The 21,982-nt window shown below is 38.4% G+C and overlaps 1 protein-coding gene and 1 long non-coding RNA gene across 2 annotated transcripts in view; both read left to right on the top strand.

Moving 5' to 3' along the window:
- The window catches only part of RNF11 (ring finger protein 11), a 35,940-nt gene extending 14,036 nt beyond the window's left edge, over positions 1 to 21,904 (top strand). Inside the window, exons 2-3 of the mRNA XM_003482086.5 lie at positions 17,861 to 18,030; positions 19,659 to 21,904. Of these exons, the coding sequence (XP_003482134.1) occupies positions 17,861 to 18,030; positions 19,659 to 19,830 (342 nt within the window). The 3' untranslated portion in view covers positions 19,831 to 21,904. The remainder of the gene's footprint in view (positions 1 to 17,860; positions 18,031 to 19,658) is intronic.
- On the top strand, positions 8,965 to 10,122 carry LOC146402968 (uncharacterized). The gene is made up of 2 exons (XR_014808381.1): positions 8,965 to 9,275; positions 9,715 to 10,122. It is a non-coding gene; the product is annotated as an uncharacterized LOC146402968 (long non-coding RNA).
- Positions 21,905 to 21,982: the final 78 nt, after the last annotated feature.

Raw genomic sequence — 21,982 nt, 5'->3', positions numbered from 1 at the left:
CCAGGAGATTTAAGATGCAGACACATCAGGAACAGATTGTTTTGGAAGAAGATTGACTGAAGGAAGGGTAAGGAATAGGACAGTAATGGGATGTGGAATTGAAAGTGGTTCACTTTGTTTAGTGAGAAATACTTAGTTATGTTTTTAAGCTGATGGGAAGAATCCAGTGAAAAAGAAGTTGAAGAGAGAAGGCAGCAAAAATCTGTAGTATAAGGTTTCTGAAAAGGTAGAAACAGATGGACTCCAGGGGTAGTAGGATTGGCCTACACTGAAGAAAACAAAATCTTTAATGGGTGAGTCATCTTACCTTCTAACCACTCAGTTCCACATCCAGTAGGCAACTAATGTTAATGGTTTTTGTGTATCCTTTAAGAGATTTTATACATACGCTAACAAATACAGATAATCCTTCCTGACCCATTTACACCAAAAATAGCCCACCATACACACAGTTCTGCACCTTGTCCTTTTTTTTCCCCACTTAACTTTATCTTAAAGCTTTTTCAGTACATAAAGCTTCATTCTTCTCTGCGGCTGCATAGTATTCATTGTGCATACTGTTATTTATCTAACCAGTTCCCTACTTGATGTACATTTAATGCCTCTGTTTTAACAAGGCGGAAAGATTAGCACATGGGCAAGACAGTTTTTTTTTTTGGTCTTTTTAGGGCCTCACACAAGGCATATGGAAGTTGAGTTGAGTTGGAGCTGCAGCTGCTGGCCTGTGCCACAGCCACAGCAGTGACAGATCCAGGCCATGCCTGCAACCTGCAGTGCAGCTCACAGCAATGTGGCATCTTTAACCCACTGAGCGGAGCCAGGGATTGAACCTGCATTTTCATGGATACCAGGTTCCTTACTGCTGAGCCACAGAGGGAACTCCAGCACTGTATGTTTGACTCTGGGAGAAGTTAAGGGGTCCAAATGATCTGGTACACAGAGCTAGGCAGTCCATTTTGGGCCAGCAGATTCAATTTTAATATTTAGGTTAAAGAGGTAATAGCAGGAATTTAAATACCTCACCTAGGGAAATCAGGCCAGGTCAGTAAACTAGATGGAGGTAAGGGAGTCACTGGATTAGTTGGCGACAACAGCCAGGAAAGTTCCTTAAACTGTGTGTTTCATCAATCAAAAGTCACTTTTAGAAATCACTGTTTAATATTGAAGAATTAGGACTATTTTGGGTAGCATCAAATTGGGGCCCTTCATTCAAGGTTAAATGGATCTAGTCTATCTAAAGGGCAGGGAGCCCTTTAGGGCAAAGATTGTGTTTGGGGGAGTTCCTGTCTGGCTCAGTGGTAACAAACTTGGATCCTGTGTGGCTGTGGCTGTGGCTTAGGCCAGCAGCTGCAGCTCCAATTCGACCCCTGGCCAGGGAACTTCCGTATGCCTCAAATGTGGCCATAAAAAGCAATAAATAAATAAATATCATGCCTGATGTGTATCGCTATCTGGAGATTGTCCCTTTTTTCTATGTTGTCTTCCTTTTTTCAGAGGGTCCAATAAACGCAAATCATTAGTTCTAGAGACTTGTTCTGTTACTCAAAGAGTTTATTAAATTCTAACCCACTTACCAACAGCAAAAGCAAGGCAGTTGTATTCTACTAACACTTTTGTCTTTTTGCCATTTCTTGGGCCGCTCCTGTGGCATATGGAGGTTCCCAGGCTAGGGGTTGAATCAGAGCTGTAGCCACTGGCCTATACCAGAGCCACAGCAACGTGGGATCCAAGCCATGTCTGCAACCTACACCACAGCTCCCAGCAACACCGGATCATTAACCCACTGAGTGAAGCCAGGGATAGAACCACATCCTCATGGTTCCTAGTCGGATACGCTGACCACTGAGCCACGACGGGAACTCTGTACTGACACTTTTTAATTGTATCTTTCCCTAGTTGAGCTGATTCCTCTAACATTTATGAAATTAGAATAGTATGATGCTTTGTATCACTTTTTACCAAATACCCAGATGTATAGCCTGAGAACTTCCATGTGCTGCAGTTGCAGCCCTAAAAAGCAAAAAAAAGAAATTGTTTGGATTCATAATCTCTGTAATAAGTCATTACTGCCTAGTTTCTAAAGAATTTCAGTTTTCGGAGTTCCCGTCGTGGCGCAGTGGTTAACGAGTCCGACTAGGAACCATGAGGTTGCGGGTTCGGTCCCTGCCCTTGCTCAGTAGGTTAACGATCCGGCGTTGCCATGAGCTGTGGTGTGGGTTGCAGACGCGGCTCGGATCCTGCGTTGCTGTGGCTCTGGCGTAGGCCAGTGGCTCCAGCTCCGATTCGACCCCTAGCCTGGGAACCTCCATATGCCTCGGGAGCGGCCCAAAGAAATAGCAAAGACAAAAAAAAAAAAAAAAAGAATGTCAGTTTTCTATGTTTCGGTTATTGGTTATAGAACTTGTAATTTTAATATAAAATAGAAAAATTGATAAAGCCTAAATTATAAATTTGTTTGCTGTGACTTAAGGCATCTGTGAATAGCTGTATAGTTTTTCAGTTAACTTTAATGGGCCTGGGAGGTTGCTCTAACTGTTGGTAGCATGGGCCAAGAATAAGATCAAACATGAAACAGTACAAAAGTTATTAGGGTGGTAGGTGTTAGAGGAGGCTCGAAGTGAGACAGCTATCTTTTGGTTACAGTTGTGTGAGAGGCCACATTGAGAGACTGGATTTCCTTTATCTCCTTGTTTGAATTTTTTTTTTTTTGTTTTGCTTTTTAGGGCTGCACCTGGAGCACATGAAGGTTCCCAGGCTAGGGGTCGAATCAGAGCTACAGCTGCCAGGCTACACCAGAGCCATAGCTACACCAGATCCAAGCCGTGTCTGCCACTTACACCACAGCTCACGGCAGTGCCGGATTCTTAACCCACTGAGCGAGGCCAGAGATCGAACCCGAAACCTCATGGTTCCTAGTCGGGTTTGCTCTGAAGACGGGAACTCCTGAATTATTTTCTTATATTCCTCAACTGTTTTTTTTAATTGTTTGTTTCTGTGGCAGCCATTCAAGTTCACACAAGTGTCTTTTAACCCTTTCTTTGTGTAATAACTCTTGAGAAACTGAAAACGTAAATCCTCTTCGGATGCATTGAGTTTTGCATGCAATTTCAAGGAGTTTATGAATCCTTTTATGCTCAGACTGCAGTTAACAACCTCTGGTCTAGCTCAAATTTCTTTTCTTTCTTTTGTTGCCTTCTTCGGTATATGTTTTTAAAAACCATTAAAACTAAATCCATTGTTTGTATTCTCCTGTGCATTTAGATTATTTCTTGATATTCCAGGATGCATTTCTTGATTCTTGATGGTGGTGGGGGTAGAGGAGATGGTGAGATGTGTTCCTCACCTAGGAATTGTACCAGAGATCATTTTATGAAAAAACAGTGTGCTGATGGTTTCAGTTGGAAAATAACTTGTAAATATCTGGCTGATGAGTAGATAGCCTTGCTTAGGGCAGCTTTACATTTGGGTTCTAAGATTAGTAACTCTCTAGTAATCTTAAACTTTGTTTTACTTATATTTGTATTAGGAAGACTTTTTTTTTGAGATTTATTACTAAAAGGACTTAAGCACTCTGTATTTCATATTTTGCTACCCTCCATTTCTCTTAACTAGAGATTTCCTGATGACCTGACCCCTGGAATTGAGCTTGAGGAAGAATCTAAAGATTAAACCTGATTTTCCAGTTTAAGACTCATAGGTGCTGGTACTTGGCATGATCTGAGGAGTCTAGTGGACAGATAACAGCATCTCACTATTTTTTTTTCTTTTTTTGGCTATACCCATGGCATGAGGAAATTCCTGGGCCAAGGATCAAACCTGCAATGTAGTTGTGACTTTTGCCACAGTTAATGGCAACACGAGATTCTTAACCTGCTGCACCACAAAAGAACTTCCAGCATCTCACTGTTTATTTAATACAATCTCAACGTTGAGGTCCAGAGCATTCTCAGTATCTGTGTCTTAAAGAGGCAATTAATAGTTTTTCTTGTGTTAGGGAGTATTGTGTGAAACAGTGTGAACAGTTAGAAGGCAAATATTAGGGATATGGTATTGAGTAAATAGTCCATTAAAAAAATAAGAACCGGCTGTGTAGAAGATTCAGCAGCTGATTTGACTAGAGGATGTAGGAAAACCTATAGGGTCATACCAATTTTTTTTTAGGCCTCCTGAAGAGACCCTGCTTGCTTGAGATAAGCAATCTTAAAATCCTTACTTCTTTAACCTCCACTCCAAAATATTTCACTAGGCTTCTTGGAAAAATCTCACATTAAAATAGAGACCTTGGAGTTCCTGCTGTGGTACAGTTTTAAGGGTCTGACTGCAATGACTTGGGTTGCTGCTAAGATGTGGCTTTGATCTCTGGCCTGGCGCATTGGGTTAAAGGATCGATCCAGTATTGCTGCAGCTGCTGCTTGGATTCAGTCCTTGGCCCAAGAACTTCTATATGCCACAGGTATGGCATGAAAAAAAAAATAGGCCTTTTTAAAAGAATTTTCAGCGCCTGGTGCTGGGACACCAGCATATTCACATACAAGGAATGAAGTTGGACCCCTTTTGCTCCCCTTATACCAAAATTAACTCAGTGGTTTATATATGTAAATATGGGAGTTAAAACTATAGAACTCTTAAAAACATAGAAGTGTAAGTCTCTTTGACCTTGGATTAAGCAAGGCCTTCTTAGATATGATACAAAAAGCACCAATGACCAAAAAAAAAAAATTAAATGGATATCATCAGAATTAAAAACTTGCTTCAGAGGATACCAGGAAGTGAAAAGACAGCCCATAGAATGCAAGAAAGTATTTGCAGGAGTTCCCACTGGCATAGTTGGTTAATGATCCAGCTTGTCTCTGTGGAGCCACTGGTTTAATTGCCAGCCTGGCCCAGTGGGTTAGGGATCTGGAGTTGCTGTAGTTGTGGTTTGGATTCGATCCCTGGCCACCTGGAATTTTCATATGCTGCAGGTGTGACCGAAAAAGGAAAAAAAAAGTATTTGCACATATGACAAGGAACCAATGTCCAGGATATATACAGAATTCTTACAACTCAGTGAAGACCAAATCCCAATTTTTAAAAGAGGTTCTCCAAAGAAGATATACAGATGACAAATCAGCACATGAAAAGTTGTTTGACACCATTTGCTCTCAGGGAAATGCAAATCAAAACCACTGATTATAGGGTGGCTATAATTTAAATTTAAAAAGAGAAACAGACATAAGATTTGGCAATGATGTGGATAAATTGGGAGTAATCGCTGTACGCTTCTGGTAGGAATGTAAAATGGTTCAAGTGCTTTGGCGGTTCATCAAAAGATTGAACATAGAATAGCAGTTCTGCTCTTAGGTGTACACACAAGGGAAATGAACACACGTCCACACGGAAACTTGTACACAAATGCTCACAGCAGTATGTATATTCATAATAGCCAAAAAAAGTGGAAACAACCCAAATGTCCATCAGCTAATTAATGGCTAAACAGAATGTGGTATATACATACAATGCAATATTATTCAGCAATAAAAAGGAATGAGGTTCTGATACATGCTACAACATGGGTGAATTTTAAAACCATGCTGACTTTTTAGGTTGCCAAAGACCATATTAGTATTATTCCATTTAGATGAAACATCCAGAAGAGGCAAATCTATAGAAATGGAAAGCAGGCTAGTGGTTCCTTAGGGCTGGGGAATTTGGGGGGAAATGGGGAATGACTGCCAAATGATGTGGGACTATGGGAGATGATGAATATGTTCTGAAATTGTGATGATGGTTGTATGAACGTAACCAAAAACCATTGAATTGTATACTTTAAATGGATTAATTATATTGTGTGAAATATATCTCAGTAAAGGTATTATAGTAAATGTAGGCCTTTAACCTTATAGTATGAATGTAGCAATACAAAAACAACTCAGAACAATCTAGTTGCCAGTGGGAATAGGAGGGGGGTGGGGCAAGATAGGGGTGTGAGATGAAGATATAAACTACTCTAAAATAAACAACAAAGATATATTATACTGCATAGGGAAATACAGTCATTGTTTCGTAATAACATTGAATGACTGTGCTGTATACCTGAAACTAATATTGTAAATTGTAAATTAACCGTGGTTCAACAACAAAAACCTATTAGATTCAAGAAATATTCTCCTAGAGAGTTTTGCAGAACTCTTATCTTAGAACTGAAGTTTGCCAGTTTTTAGAGGAAATTCATTTTTATTGGTGATGTTAGCCCTGGTCCTTCAAGAAAATAACTTAAAGGTATCTGTTATAGAACTCGGTGCAATAAATGCAATAACAGACTTCCTGAGCTTCAGAGGCAGTCCTTGGCTGCTACAGACATTCTTTTTGGAATTAATACCTTTTTAAGTTTTCATACTTTAACTCCTTACAGGTTTAAGTTTTCATCTTTTAACTTCTTACGGGCTATGCATATTCTGACTCTGGTTTTGCAAAGAACTCTTGGGTTTATTACTGTTAGCTTTCAAGTAGTTTGAAATGGTTCCAACAATAACTCACGTGCTCCATCAGAGAAATATCTTTTGGCCTACAGCCACCCTGGATATCTGCCCCACTGGTAAGCAATTCATTGTCAGTGAGTGGGTACCATTTTCTCTCTGGAAACCAGGTTGCTTGGGGAGAAGGAAAAGGTGGTCATTTAGTAAAGAAAATAGTCATGGTGCTTAAGAGACTCTATTAGACGAAGTTAACTCAGAGGAAAGGTGCTTTATTTAAATGATGTATATGTGGATTAGAATTAGAAAGCTGTCAGGGAACTAAGGCAGCCACTTTCTTCCATTTCTCTTACCCCAGGAGCCTTAGGGTCTGTCTGTCTGGTGTTTTTTGTTTTTGTTTTTGGTAAGATTTTTATTTTTTCTATTATAGTTGATTCACAATGTTCTGTCTATTTGTGCTATACAGCAAAGTGACCCAGGCATACATATATATACATTCTTTTTCTCACATTATCGTCCATCATGTTCTATCACAAGTGACTAGATATAGTTCCCTGTGCTGTACAGCAGGATCTTATTGCTTATCCACTCCAAATGCAAGAGTTTGCATCTACTAATCCCAAACTCCCAGTCCATCTTACACCTCCCACTCCCCCTTGGCAACCATAAGTCTGTTCTCCAAGTCCATGAGTTTGTTTCTTTTCTATAGATAAGTTCATTTGTTCCGTTTATTAGATTCCAGTTATAAGTGATAGCATATGATATTTGTGTCTCTTTCTATGACTTACTTAGTATGACAGTCTCCAGTTGCTGCAAATGGCATTATTTTTTTCTTTTGTATGGGTGAGTAGTATTCCATTGTGTATATATACCACACCACATCTTCTTAATCCATTCATCTGTCAGTGGACACTTAGGTTGTTTCCATGTCTTGGCTATTGTGAATAGTGCTGCAATGAACATAGGGGTGCATGTATCTTTTTCAATGAAAGTTTTATCCAGATATATGCCCAGGAGTGGGATTGCTGGGTCGTATGGTAGTTTTGTATGTAGTTTTCTGAGCTTTAGGGTTTTTCATTTGTGGGCTTTCCTAATGTCTGCTTCACTCAGCATCTCTTCTTTTTTTTTTTTTTTTTTTTTTTTGACCGAGTCCAAGGCACGTGGAAGTTCCCCGGCCATGGGACCAAACCCTGTGCCACAGCAACGATCCAAGCTGCTGCAATGACAGCGCCAGATCCTTAACCCACTGCACCATAAGAGAACTCCTCACTCAGCATTTCTAATCAGTCTTTAATACCATCAGTTTCCTCAAAACCTCAGTTTGCACATGCCTCTTAGTTGCTACTCAGTGACCTTTGAGGTCAATTGATTCATTTTTTGAATTGTAATTCTAAGAGAAGACAATCTGTTGGTTCAGCCTCTCTTCACCAGTCAGGAAGTGCAAGTCGTCAAATGTTGACTATCCTGTGGGTCCACTGGAGTGTATGCTTGTCCAGGCAATTGCCAGGTCAGGAGCAGTTTAGGGATAGTAGAGCCATGATTGAGGTAATCATCTTCTCTTATTTGCTGTCTCTGTATCCCCCTATTATATGGGATTTAGGCTTTATAAGGACAGAGACCGCATCTGTCTTGGTTTACCGGTATTATCTCCCTTGCCTAAAACCATCTGAAATGTGGTTGTGTATTCAAGAAATACTGTAATTTGTGCCCAGTCTCAAAATATGACCTTGATTTCTGTTATCTTGACCTTTGGATAGATTTAATCTAGTAATTTACTAATGCTGAGTGCCTGTGGGGATAATGCCTACCAGCCCTGCACCAGTTAGGATACTGTGTATAACCCTGTGTAAGTGCTTAGTGAATATCTATGTAGTAAATGAAAAAAAGCCAACTTTTTCTTTCTTTCTTTCTTTCTTTTTTAAAGCAAACAAAACCACAACCCTGGAAACAGGGCTCTTTTCCCACGCAGATCACTCTGGTTTGTATATTTTCTCATTAAACGTATCATTTGTCAATATCTGGGATGCTGGCCTTTTTTCCCTCTGTATGTGTAATTGTTATCCTTCATGGTTCAAGAACTGCATTAATGCTGATCTTTGGGGTTTGGTTGGCTCGTTTGTTGGTTTGGGTTTTTTTTTTTTTTTTTTTTTTTTGGTTAAGATTCATTGACTATCAGAGTTAGAATATGCATTAAGACCATTGATTCCAAATCCTCCATTTTATGGCCTTAAGTTTCAGTCTGGCAAAATTCAGAAAAAACATTCCCAGTAGGAGACTGCAGCTGGGGAGGGGGTGTTGCCAGCAGCAGCTTGTAAGGCTGTAAGGAGAAAATCAGAAGAGCTGACTCTTATTTCCTACTGGAGCAAAGGATACAGCTTTTGGTGACAAGCTGCATTCTTTAGCAGTGACTTTATTTTTCCTTCGCCACAAACCAGACTTGTACTATTTCCAGCCTCAGCACATTATTTAGGCACTTCCCCACTGCATTGTTTTATTTAGTTTCTGAAATTGTATCATATTCCCTAAACTGGGTCCAACTTTTAATTTAGCGCCTTACTTCAGATAGACATGTTTACACTTTAATCTGTTTCTGTCTTTCTTGATTTGTAGACCCCTTGAGATTGTGGTCCATTTTATTTTTCACAACATTCATCATTGTATAGATGCTTCATTATTTATTAACAACTGGAATGCTTCAGATTTTTCTCATCAGAAGGTCAAACCTTGTTTTTTTGTGTGACTAGCCCTGTCTTTTGAAAATTTTGCTCAGCCTCAGCATATTTTGTAATCCTTTGTTCCTTTATTATTCTGACCCTTTCTGTGATACTGCGTTTCTTTCCCTGAGTGACATTTTAATTTAAAATTACTGTCTTTCTTTACAGCAAATGCTATTCCTTGGATTCTCCTCAGGTTTTGTTGTTTTTGTGGTTGTTGTAAGACATTTAAGTAGATGATGGGGATAAAGGGAGGGGGGGAAGAGGTTTCTACCTTGGATGACTAGGGGTGTCATTATAAGAAGACCCAGATAACGAACGCTGTCACAGTTGGTACTTACATTTTCTTTCCTTTTTTTTTTGGTCTTTTTGCCATTTCTTGGGCTGCTCCCACAACATATGGAGGTTCCCAGGCTAGGGGTCCAATCCAAGCTGTAGCCACCAGCCTACGCCAGATCCACAGCAAGGCAGGATCCGAGCTGCATCTGCAACCCACACCACAGCTCACGGCAACGCCGTATCCTTAACCCACTGAGCAAGGCCAGGGATGGAACCCACAACCTCATGGTTCCTTGTCAGATCCATTAACCACTGAGCCACGATGGGACCTCCTGGTACTTATATTTTCTTAGCTATTCCTTATAACACTCTTTTTAAAGATAGGTATTCTATTCATTTTTGATGAAGAACCTTAGGCTTAGTAATTTGCCTATAGTCACTTACCTAATAAATGCCAGAGGTAAATTCTATGATACGTCTCTGTTCCTTCCACAGTACTTTGCTATTATTAACCTAGGTAGAGGGCATAGAAATTCTCAGTTTGAGAAGGATTGTGGAAGTAGAAAGAGACATAGTTCAGCACATAACATCTCTGTGTCAAAGGTGTTTTTCTCTGTGATAAAGAATAAATGTTCAAAATATTCTTTTAAATTGTTTTGAAAAAAGAAATAAAACACATGTACTGTATAACTGCCACTGTCAAAACACACCTTTCCACAAAGCATTTCTAATGTACATCAGTATATAAACTATTTGAAAACAAAGGAGTCAATGCAGGCACTATCCGTCCATCACTTAACATTATTTAGAATGTCAATTCCATTGGAGGAGTCATAGATCTTAGCATATAAATATAATCACATCTATGATTTATTACTGCAAAAGAATTCCCTTATGTTAAAGGGAAAAGGTGCATAAGTTCATAGGAAAAGGCACAGACTTCCAAGAGTTCTCTCCTAATTAAGTCATGTAGAATGTGCTTAATTCTCCAGCATTGAATTGTGCCAACATGTGTGAGGTGTTGTCTACCAGGGAAGCCCAAAAGTACTGCCTAGCATATACTAAAATTCCAGACTCTCAAAGGGAAAGCAGGTGTTGAGCATAAATCATATTGTTCACACAGAGAGTTTAGGGACAGTGAGCCATCAACATTCAAGGGAATGTTGAAAATTTGTCTTGGAATCCAAATCTTTTAAATTGCTGTTTTTATATCTTGTTTGTTCAGTATCTTCTAGCTGGCCTTGGAAGCAAGATTCCATTTTGCTTAGAAAATGACATTGGATCTCTAGTTACTAAACGATTAATAACTCATACTTTAGATCATTTCAGATAAGTATGATGGGAATTTGTGCATGTACGGTAAGAGGGGTAAGGCCATCTTTAAAATATCAGGAGTTCTTAGTCACTTCCTTCCCTATAGAGGGTTTCTGAAAAGTTGCATGTGAACTGAAATTAGAATGGTGAATCATTCTAAGTATCTAGAGGGATCTTTTGGTTTAACAACAACAACAAAAAAAATGCCAAGTAGAGTACCTCCGTAATGTGTATGAGATTTTTGCTTATCTATTAATATGTTTCTTCATGAGGTAGAGCTTTCCTTCTCTGTTCTACTTTCTTTGTTCTCTGTACCCATATGTGAACCATAAGACTAAAGAAATCTAGCCTTTTTAAAAAGCACATGCTTAAAGATTATTACTTCTCAAACAGTTTGGGTCATTTTATTTGTAGTTGGTATGTGTCAAGGATTTAGGAGTCCCTTATTACCCATAGTCTTATACTAGTTGTTCTTCTGACTTCATATGAGTCATAACTTGTTGTGGATAGCATCTCAAGACTGGTCAGTTGGACTGGGACTGAGAATCAGAAAAGTAGACTGGGAATTGTAATTCAAGGGTTGAAGATCTGAGCTGGTAGGGGTTACAGCAGAGTCCAATGAACTTCTTATATTCAGAGACTAGCCAGAAAGCCAGGACCAAAGCCAGGGGCAACAGCAGCTTGAAGTCTGCAAACCAGAGTTATTTGGGAAGAAAGCAAAGGGTTAGAATAACTTATAAATGTTGATATTTACAAAGCTCTCTGGTATTATTTTATTTGACTGTATCATCACCCTCTAAAGTGGTGCTATTGTCTCCTTTATTCAAAGATATTAAGAGACTTGGTTTATGTCACTACAGTAAGTATCAGAGACTCAAAATCTTATAATTTAATTTTTCAGACTGAAAATCCCATATTTGTAGGTAGTCGTGGTTTTAAAACTGTGTTCCACTGATTGCTAGGGTTCTACAAAGGTACTTCAGGTAGGGATGAGGCTGGGGGACTCTCATCCCTCCTAGGTCACATTCCATCCCAGTCCCATTCCACTATTTGACCTTCTCCAATTTTATGATAAGAACTACCTAAAGGTAGTTCCCATTGTGGCTCAGTGGTAACAAATCTGACTAGTTATCCATAAGGACACAGGTTCGATCCCTGGCCCTGCCCAGTGGGTTAAGGGTCCAGTGTTGCTGTGAGCTGCTGAGTAGATCATAGATGTGACTCAGATCTGGCATGGCTGTGGCTGTGGTGTAGGCCAGCAACTATAACTCTTATTCACCCCCTAGCCATTTGAACTTCCATATGCTGCTAGTATGGCCCTAAAAAGACCAAAAAAAAGAACTACCTAAAATAGCCAGCAAGAGTTCCAGGACCGGCAGAGAAAGCATGATTAGATAAAATTTGGAATTTATTTTTCTATTTAGTCATCTGCTTTACAGACACAATTTAGAGATTGATTTGATCAAGTTCCTTGAAGTTTTTCTTGTTTTAATTAATGGCTGCACCTGTGGTATATGGAAGTTCCTGGGCCAGGGGTTGAATCTGAGCCTCCGCTACATCACAGCTGTGGCAGTGCCGGATCCTTAACCCACTAACTGGGTGGGGATTGAGGTACAGTCTGCAGTGACCTGAGCTGCTCTAGTTGGATTCTTAACCCACTGTGCCACAATAGGAACTGGTTCCTTGAAATTATTAAATTCTAAAAATTGTTGCAATTATAAAATCTTTTTGCAAGTGAAAAACCTTTCTTAGAAATTCCCTCCCGACCCCCCCATTTTTGGCCACCCTGAGGCATATGAAGTTCCCAGGCCAGGGGTCAGATCTGAACCACAGTCATGACCTAAGCCACAGTTGCAGCAACACCGAATCCTCAACCCACTGTACCAGGCCAGGGATCGAACCCACGTTCCAGTGCTCCCTAGATGCCGCTGATCCCATTGTGCCATAGCGGGAACTCCTAGAAATTCCTTATTTTGATGGCTGTCTTAAATGTCATTTCAGTATAATGTAAATGGACAAAACCCAAATCATTTAATTTAAAATCTTCTTGCTGTCCATCAACCAAGCATGGTATAGTGAAAATTGCGGGCTTAAAAGGAAGCCCAGAACTTTCCAACATTGTCAGTAATCATGTGACTATAGGCAGACTTGGGCCTATAAAATGGGAGAGTTGTTCTTAAGTGAATTCTGAGATTCTTTTCTGAAAAGTTTTGCTTACCTCTGCCATAGTCTAGTTCCATTTCTTCTTTTTTTTAAAAATTAATTTTTCTCTTTATAGCTGGTTTACAGTGTTCTGTCAATTTTCTGCTGTACAGTATGTTGACCCGATTACCATTTCTTCTTTTTTTTTTTATCTTTTTAAAAAAAGGTTTTTTTTTAATGGTCACACCTGAGTCATATGGAAGTTCCCAGGCCAGGGGTTGAATTGGAGCTGCAGCTACCAGCCTACGGCACAGCCATAGCAAAGCCAGATCCGAGTCATGTCTCCAACCTGTGCCACAGCTTGTGGCAACTCCAGATTCTTAGCCCACTGAGCAAGGCCAGGGACCAAGCCTACATACATCCTCACAGAGACTAGTTAGGTTCTTAACCTACTGAACCACAACAGGAATTCCATCTTTTTAAATTAAATTTTATTTCATTTTCTTCTTCTTTGAGGCATAGTTGACACTAAAATTGAAAATTCAACACATTTTTTAAAACTTTGGAATACTTTCTATAGTTATATAATAGTAGGGCTGTAATAATAGCAGGTAACATTTATTTAATGAGCTTTTGTATGTGTATCTCTTGCTGTACCAGGACAACACTTGGAATTCTCATCTAATTCTTACAGTAGTCCAAGTACCTTACACATGGAGGAACTGAGGCTCATAACAGTTGAGTAACTTGGTCAGTGTGTTGTGACTAATAAGTGACGGAACAGGGACAGTCTTTTTTACTATGAACTATAAAGCCCTTCTGTATTCAAAGTTCACCTACTAGGTATAAATGCTCCAAGAGATGAATATCTATCCAAACCAGAGGTGCTAGTTCTGGCTGTGCTAGAGAAATGGAGTCAGTTTTGTACTTACCTTCCTCTGTGAAAACTGAAAGAATTTGACAGTCTTCTCTCTCTTGATGACTGCACTTGTTAACTGAAATTTCACTGTATAATTGTTTGAATACTTTTATAGGTAGACACCTATGTAATTAAGCTGAGTCTAGAGGCAGAGTCTATCAATTTTGAGTGGCAGGGAGGAGGATTGGAGAAACCTTTCTGTCAACAACCCACCAGACAAGGTAAAATGTGGACCAATAGCCCTTCAGGAGAAGGTTGGGAAATAGCACCAACAAAGGCAATGAGATGGACACAGTGTGAAACTTACAGGAAACAGCTAATTGGGCTGTAGTCATAGGTATAGCTCTTCAAATGAAATGTTAATTATAATAGCTACTATTTATTGAGTTACTGCCATTCTGAAGTTCACTGTCTTTCTTTCCATTTAAGTCTTATAGCAGCCATATAAAGTAGGGTAATCAGATAGGTTAAATCACTTGAACATGGTCACTCTAAGTGGCAGAGGACTACCTTAGACTCAAGATTATCTTCATCCAAGAGCCATATTTAATGATAATGTCATATCATTACATATAATATGAACTAAAGTATTTGGATGAAGAATATAGTTCTGATAAGCATTCACATGCTTGGTTATTATTTCCTAAGTAATGAGCTACAAGTATGAAAGTAGCCATTGATTTTATGTGGAAATTCATAAAACATGAAACTTTGAACTACTGGCATTTTACTTGTACCAAAGAATATAATCTTGATTATTTGATAAAGAATTTACTGTGTTTTGAGGTCTTTATAAATTTGTTCTCAATCTCAGAGAAAAGGCATAAAGTCTTAAGTTGAATTGCCTTTGATAAGAAACTATTGTCGGAAAAGGGGTTTACTAAATTAGTCTGACAAGACGAATGGATTAAGAAGATGTGGTACATATATACAATAGAATAGTACTCAGCTATTAAAAAGAACAAAATCATGCCATTTGAAGCCAACATGGATGCAACTAGAGATTCGCATACCAAGTGAAGCAAGCCAGAAAGAGAAAGACAAGTGCCATATGACATCACTTATCTAAAATACGGCACAAATGGACATATCTACAGAACAGAAACTGACTCACAGACATAAAGAACAGACTTGTGGTTGCCCCAAGGGAGGGGGAGGGAGTGGGGTGGACTGGGAGTTTGGGGATAGTAGATGCAAACTATTGCACTTGGGATGGATAAGCAGTGAGGTCCTACTGTATAACAGAGGGAACCTTATCCAGTCTCTTGGGATAGACCATGATGGAAGATAATGAGAAAAAGAATGTGTATGTGTGTATGTATGTGTGTGTGTATACATATATATATGTATCTATATGAGTGGGTCACTATGCTGTACAGCAGAAATTGACACAACACTGCAAATCAGCTATACTCTAATAAAATAAAAATGCAAGTTGAAAAAAAACTTGTTTGAATAGGGAAAATGTTTGAGAAATATTTGAGAATGAACAGTTCTCTTGGGAAAATATTTGAGAATGAATCGTTAACATGCATATTTATTTGTAAACTGCATGCATGTACTATTTTACTATTAAACCAAGTGCATAAAATACAATTTAAAAATCAAAATTTTTAAAAAAGAGGTTACCTAAAGAAAAAGATATTTCTGCTATGTAAAAAAAAAAGGGGGGTGTTAAAATAATGCTAATTTAAAGGGGCATAATTATATCTTTAAGAGACACTGTGGTAAAGTGTATTTTTCTTTTTTTTTTCTTTTTTTGTTTTTTGTGTTTTTAGGGCTGCACCTGTGGCATATGGAAATTCCCAGGCTAGGGGTCTAATTGGAGCTGTTGCTGCCAGCCTATGCCAGAGCCACAGCAACACCAGATCCGAGTTGAGTCTGTGACCTACACCACAGCTCATGGCAACACCAGATCCTTAACCCACTGAGCAAGGGCAGGGACCGAACCGCAACCTCATGGTTCCTAGTCAGATTCGTTTCTGCTGCACAATGGGAACTCCTCTTTTTCTTTGAATTAAATATTTCAGTATTTGAGCTTAATTTATCTATGTCTCTGGGATTTTCTCCTAAGATTTCTCTTTGAAAAGGATATTCATACTTGAGGCCTTGTAAAGTCTTTCATTATGGGTGCTCTCTCTGTTATTTTATTTTGAAACCCAGAAGCCTTTGGCTCAAAACAGCCTCATTTGATGCTAGTTATGGATATTTATGGAAGATATTTAACAGAATTTTTTTAAAGCTTAACACAAATTTAGCAATTATTCCTGGAATCATAATCTCATAATTGTAAATGTTGGCTGCCATTGTAAACAAATACTTAAATATTAGAGATCCTACAGGATGAATGGAAATAAGGTTTGCTAATGTAATGTGAGTAGGTAGTTGTGATTTTAACATAAAATTTCCTGTGAAAATTTCATACATGGATTCAGAGCGTTATGCCTAAGTCAATTTATTCAGTAGAGATGTTGCCTGAAACACCATATTAGATGGCTCAGAAATGGCTCTAGCCACAGTGAATTCACTAGGTCAGAGATGCACTATCTTCTTGGCATTCATTAAGGTCTCAGATGTCTCAGAGTTTTTTCTAGTATCTTTTCTAAAGTAGCATCCTCCATCAATCTAGGTACTTTTTTTTATTTACTCTTCATTCTCCATTACCTAGCATGTAATAGATATTTAAGTATTTGTTGAAAGAATTTATAGAGTGTGAATAAAATTATTTCATGACAGTAACAATTGACTCTTGAACAACACACGTTTGAACTGCATGGGACCACTTATGCAGATTTTTTTTTTTTTCCAACAAATACATGCTATAGTACTGCATGATCTGTGGTTGGTTGACTCCTCAGATGTGTATTCTATTTGAAAGGAAAGAGCTCAGTGGATTATCATATCCAAATATAAGTATCCTAAAACCTAAAAGGAATGTTACAGAAGTTTATTGCAACATCGTCCAGTCTTTCCAAATAAATAATAATTTTAAAGTTATTGTTTAGGAGGAGTTCCCATCGTGGCGCAGTGGTTAACAAATCCGACTAGGAACCATGAGGTCGCGGGTTCGGTTCCTGCCCTTGCTCAGTGGGTTAAGGATCCGGCGTTGCCGTGAGCTGTGGTGTAGGTTGCAGACGCGGCTCGGATCCTGCGTTGCTGTGGCTCTGGTGTAGGCCAGTGGCTCCAGCTCCTATTCGACCCCTAGCCTGGGAACCTCCATATGCCGAGGGAGTGGCCCAAGAAATAGCAAAAAGACAAAAAAAAAATTTAAAAATAAAGTTATTGTCTATATGGAAAGAAACAAGTTTGCAAATAAGGAGACTCTGTAATGGCCAATTCTAATGTAAATAATGGTATACTGAGGTCACAATACTCTGTTATGGCCTATAGAATATTGAATACAGGGAGTTCTTGTCATGGCTCAGTGGAAATGAATTTGACCAGGAACCATGAGGTTACAGGTTCGGTCCCTGCCCTTGCTCAGTGGGTTAAGGATCCGGCATTGCCGTGAGCTGTGGTGTGGGTTGCAGACACGACTCGGATCTGGCGTTGCTGTGGCTTTGGCGTAGGCTAGCAGCAACAGCTCCGATTAGACCCCTGGGAACTTCCATATGCCATGGGCACAGCCCTAAGAAGACCCCCCCCCCCAAAAAAAAATATTGGATACGGTCCTACAATATCGAATATTGAATATGGCCTACAGAATATTGAATTATTGGTTAATTAATTACATTGATTTATCTGTGTGTCAGGAATGAATATATCTAGGTTATATGGTCTTCCTGTAGAAATACTTCAGGTAACATTTCTGAAAAACATGCTAGTTTTTCAGTAAAGTTTTGTGTTTATATCCGTTAAACACGTGATATGCTAGAAGTTAAGGCAGGGTAAAACAGAATCTCACGTTTCTGCATACTTATCCGGTCTCCTTCTCCCAAAGCTCCCTACCCCAGCCAAAAAAAGAAACAAAAGGAAAGCATTACTGCAGGATACATATTTTTTAAAAATAATTCTTTTCTCCATTTTTTAAAATTTAGGAACAAGTTCCAGTTCCGGTCTATCATCCAACACCTAGCCAGACTCGCCTAGCAACTCAGCTGACTGAAGAGGAACAAATTAGGATAGCTCAAAGAATAGGCCTTATACAGCATCTGCCTAAAGGAGTTTATGACCCTGGAAGAGATGGATCAGAAAAAAAGATCCGGGAGTAAGTTTAATTTATACATGTTTTTAAGGTCTATCTTCAGAGATTTGTTTTTAAAAAATATTATCCTGCATTTGGAAGCAGATATTTAATCAGTTTGTGCAAGAAAATATTTAGAGGTAGCAATTAAGAAATTTTCATATTAAAGTAGGTAAGAAGTAACTGATGGTGCAACTTCTGTTTTTTATGTTGCCTATGTCCATTTGGATGACAGTGTCAGTTAAAAATGATTCACCTAGTGATAATAAGTGTGAACTAGTGCCAACATTGCTGGTGGCCTTTTCGTCTAGGAAAGAAATTTGGCAATATGTCAAGAACTTTTATTTATTTATTTATTTATTTGTCTTTTTTTTTTTTTTTTTTTTTTTTTTTTGTTGCTATTTCTTGGGCCGCTCCCGCGGCATATGGAGGTTCCCAGGCTAGGGGTCCAATTGGAGCTGTAGCCACCGGCCTACGCCAGAGCCACAGCAACGCGGGATCCGAGCCGTGTCTGCAACCTACACCACAGCTCACGGCAACGCCGGATCGTTAACCCACTGAGCAAGGGCAGGGACCGAACCCGCGACCTCATGGTTCCTAGTCGGATTCGTTAACCACTGCGCCACGACGGGAACTCCTCAAGAACTTTTAGACCTAAACTATTTGAGAGAGTTAATTCTAGAATCTGTCCAAAAATACATAACTCACTCCAACCCCTAGAGCTTTATGTACAAAGATATTCACCGTAAGTTGGGTTTTTAAATTTGTTTTGATTTGTTTGTTTGTTTTTTGGTGGTTTTTTTTCGGGGGGGGGGGGGGGCTGTGTCCACAGCATACAAAAAGTTCCCAGGCCAGGGACCAAACCAGTGCCACATCAGTGACCTGAGCCGCTGCAGTGACAATGCTGAATCCTTAACCCACTGCACCATAAGGGAACTGCCAGCATAGTTTTATTTAGTGGAAAACTACAGTAGAGGAATAGTTAAGTAAATTGAGGTGTAGGATATTTTGAACAGTTATGCAGCCATTAAAATTGTTTGCTAAGAGTTTTAGTGATATGAGGAAAATCTTACCTAGAGTATTGATTTCTGAAACATTGCAGAGTTGGGTTCTTCTTGAATCTGTAGAAAGGTATAGTGAGCTTTAAACTGGGGTTAATGAAGAGACCTTTAGGCTGCAACAGCCCAGTAAGTACACTGAAATTAGTGGTTCTGTTTTTACATATAGTAATTAAAGTGAAAACTGTCTTACTCCTGGATTTACACTAAAAACTCCTTTCAAGTAAACAAAATTAATCTAACATGATTCCTACTTACTAAGCTTCACATTCTCCTTCAGGTGTCTTCTGTCATCTGTAGCTGTTTCACAAGCACAGTGCTAGCAATGGACCTGATCCCCATGTGATACTGTTTTTGTTGCCCTGTTCATTGCTCTCAAAGGCTTTAAATTCCCAGGTGATTGAAATAAGAGATTGTGCTAGGTAACACTTATTAGGAAAAAATTCAGTCTGCTTGCTTAGGTAGTAGGATGATAGGCAGGATATTTTCTTCTGTTCATTTTAACACTGTCTTTATACTAGGTATGTTAAAGAGTTCTATGTAGATCACATCTTTAAAAATGCGTTCTGATTTCTTTGCCTTCGCCCTCAACAGGTGTGTGATCTGTATGATGGACTTTGTTTATGGGGACCCAATTCGATTTCTGCCGTGCATGCACATCTATCACCTGGACTGTATAGATGACTGGTTGATGAGATCCTTCACGTGCCCCTCCTGCATGGAGCCAGTTGATGCAGCACTGCTTTCATCCTACGAGACTAATTGAGCCAGGGTCTCTCATCTGACTTCAAGTGAACCATCATTTTTGGTGGTTTTGATCTTTTGTCACTGAGCCCAAAGAGCCAGGGATTAGGAATTAAGATCATGCACAAAAGTTTCCTAAAAATTCCTGAATGGCTGCAGATGTTGGGGAAAAGTACGTGATATTTTAGAAACTTAGGGGGGAAAGTAGGATGGTATTTTTATGTAAAGCCTTGACCCAGTGTTTAAAAATATAATTGTATCTAGATATTGCTCCAGTACATAGGAATTGTGTAAAGTGTTACAGCAGCTGTATATGTTTAAATTGTGTGTCTTGAAGATTAGGAAAAAGATAGTGGTTGTTTTTCCTAAATGAAATAACTTTCTTCCCCTCACCTAAATTCTTTTCAGAAGTTGCTGGCATTTGGGTCAAGGTTTTATTAAAAGCTACATTTTATAACACTGGCACAAAAAAAAGTAGTTTCAAGCTTGTTTGCACAGTTCTTTTTTTCCATTGGAAATGGAATTCATTGCCTTAGGTCTTTTAAAATAGTGTATTATCGTTGGGGCTGGCTCTGTGCTTGAAAACCAGTTTATTTATAACCTGTTATAAGTGCTAAATCTGTTTGCAGTTAGGAAATGCAGAATTCAAAGTGATCTCCTAGCTTGTAAGCAAACTGAGATGCACTATCCCTTTTCTATTAAAAAAAAAAAGTTGAATGAGTTAATGTGTCAAGAAACCAACTCTAGTAAAGTGGGGTTTAATATTACCCTTTCCTGTATGTGTTTTATCTAATTTTGGTTGTTAATATGGTGATAATTAAAAGTCAAGGTAAACTTTAAATATTAAGATTTCTGAAATTGAGCTTGAATTATGCCACCATGCTTATGTAAAAATGAAAGTGGCACCATGATAAAACTGAGAAGTTTCTCAGTTGTAGCAATTTTGATTTATTCTTTCCTGTGACCTTCTTCCCTGTTGTCTTGAACCATAGCAAAAGGATACTGCATCTCTTATCTGTAGTGCTGAGGTTTTTGAAGTTATAAAAAACACATCTCAGTCTCTCTTTCTTGGAAGGAAAGTCCTGCTAATTGACAGTTCTAAGCAGAGAGAATTAAGATAATTGTGTTTCATGTTTTGCACACAAATGCAGAATTTGTATAACCACATGACTTCATAGTTGTGATCTCAAAGAAGGAATTTCTCCTTTATCTTTTTCTTGCAGTTCATGTAAGAACACTCTGAATCTCTGAGCTTCTGAAGTGTTAGAGGTAGATAGAGACGACCTAGTAAAGATGTAGTTGTAATGTTTTATCCATTTAGCATGGGTTTCTTTTTCTTTATGTACTCTAAGGTGACATATTTGTTCAGCTCAGTGATATTACAGCTAAAGAAGTCATTCATTAGCAAAAAGAGAAGCAATCTCAACAAATCAGAAATGTTTCTTATTATTTTATATTGAGTTGAATATTTGCCTCTTAACACTTTTCTACATAGAAAACACAAGTCTCTTGAAGGGTTCTTCATAATTGCGTTGTAGAAGAATTTAGTATGTCATAAGCACTTCTTAAAGAATTGACATTCAACTGTAGTAGTATCTGTGTTGGTTAATTTTCTTCTGAGCCCCATTATGAGTTTGAGAAAAATTGAAAGAAATTAGATCATCTGGTTCTGTTAAATTGTTACATGTATCTTGCTTAAGTTTTTGTTCATTAATTTATATCCACCCAATTACATAAAGCAAATTTGGAGGAAACATCTGAAGTTGTGCAATATTTTCAGTGATATTACTTTATGTTTGTGTTTTAGAAACATGTCTGTCATCAAGTGTTACAGTCAAACTTTTTTTCTAGATTGTTAAAATTAGTAAATGAGCTTTTTTTTTTAATCATCTTCTATGTTGCTGTTAGTCTCTATTACAAGGCTTCTTTCACAGAAGTTTGGCAATAATATTGAAGGAACCAGGATTGAGCTGAATGCCTGTTTTTTTTTTAAAATAGATACTTTGTATTCTTTAATTTTGATCTCCACATACCATGTTAAGAAAAATAAATTTTGGCTTTTACCAAGTTAAATAAAGTTTTAATGCAGTTGTAAAGTTAGAATTGATTACATAAGAATACTCTCCCAAGATATCTAATCCTTTCTTTATAAAACACACAGGTATAAATTTAAT

Source organism: Sus scrofa, chromosome 6 (genome assembly GCF_054392235.1).
Source record: "Sus scrofa isolate SSC_HxYL_T2T_F1_AM1 chromosome 6, Sscrofa_HxYL_maternal_Yorkshire_Landrace_v2.0, whole genome shotgun sequence".
In the NCBI taxonomy this organism is placed as follows: Eukaryota; Metazoa; Chordata; class Mammalia; order Artiodactyla; family Suidae; genus Sus; species Sus scrofa.
This window is presented reverse-complemented; position numbering and strand designations above follow the sequence as displayed.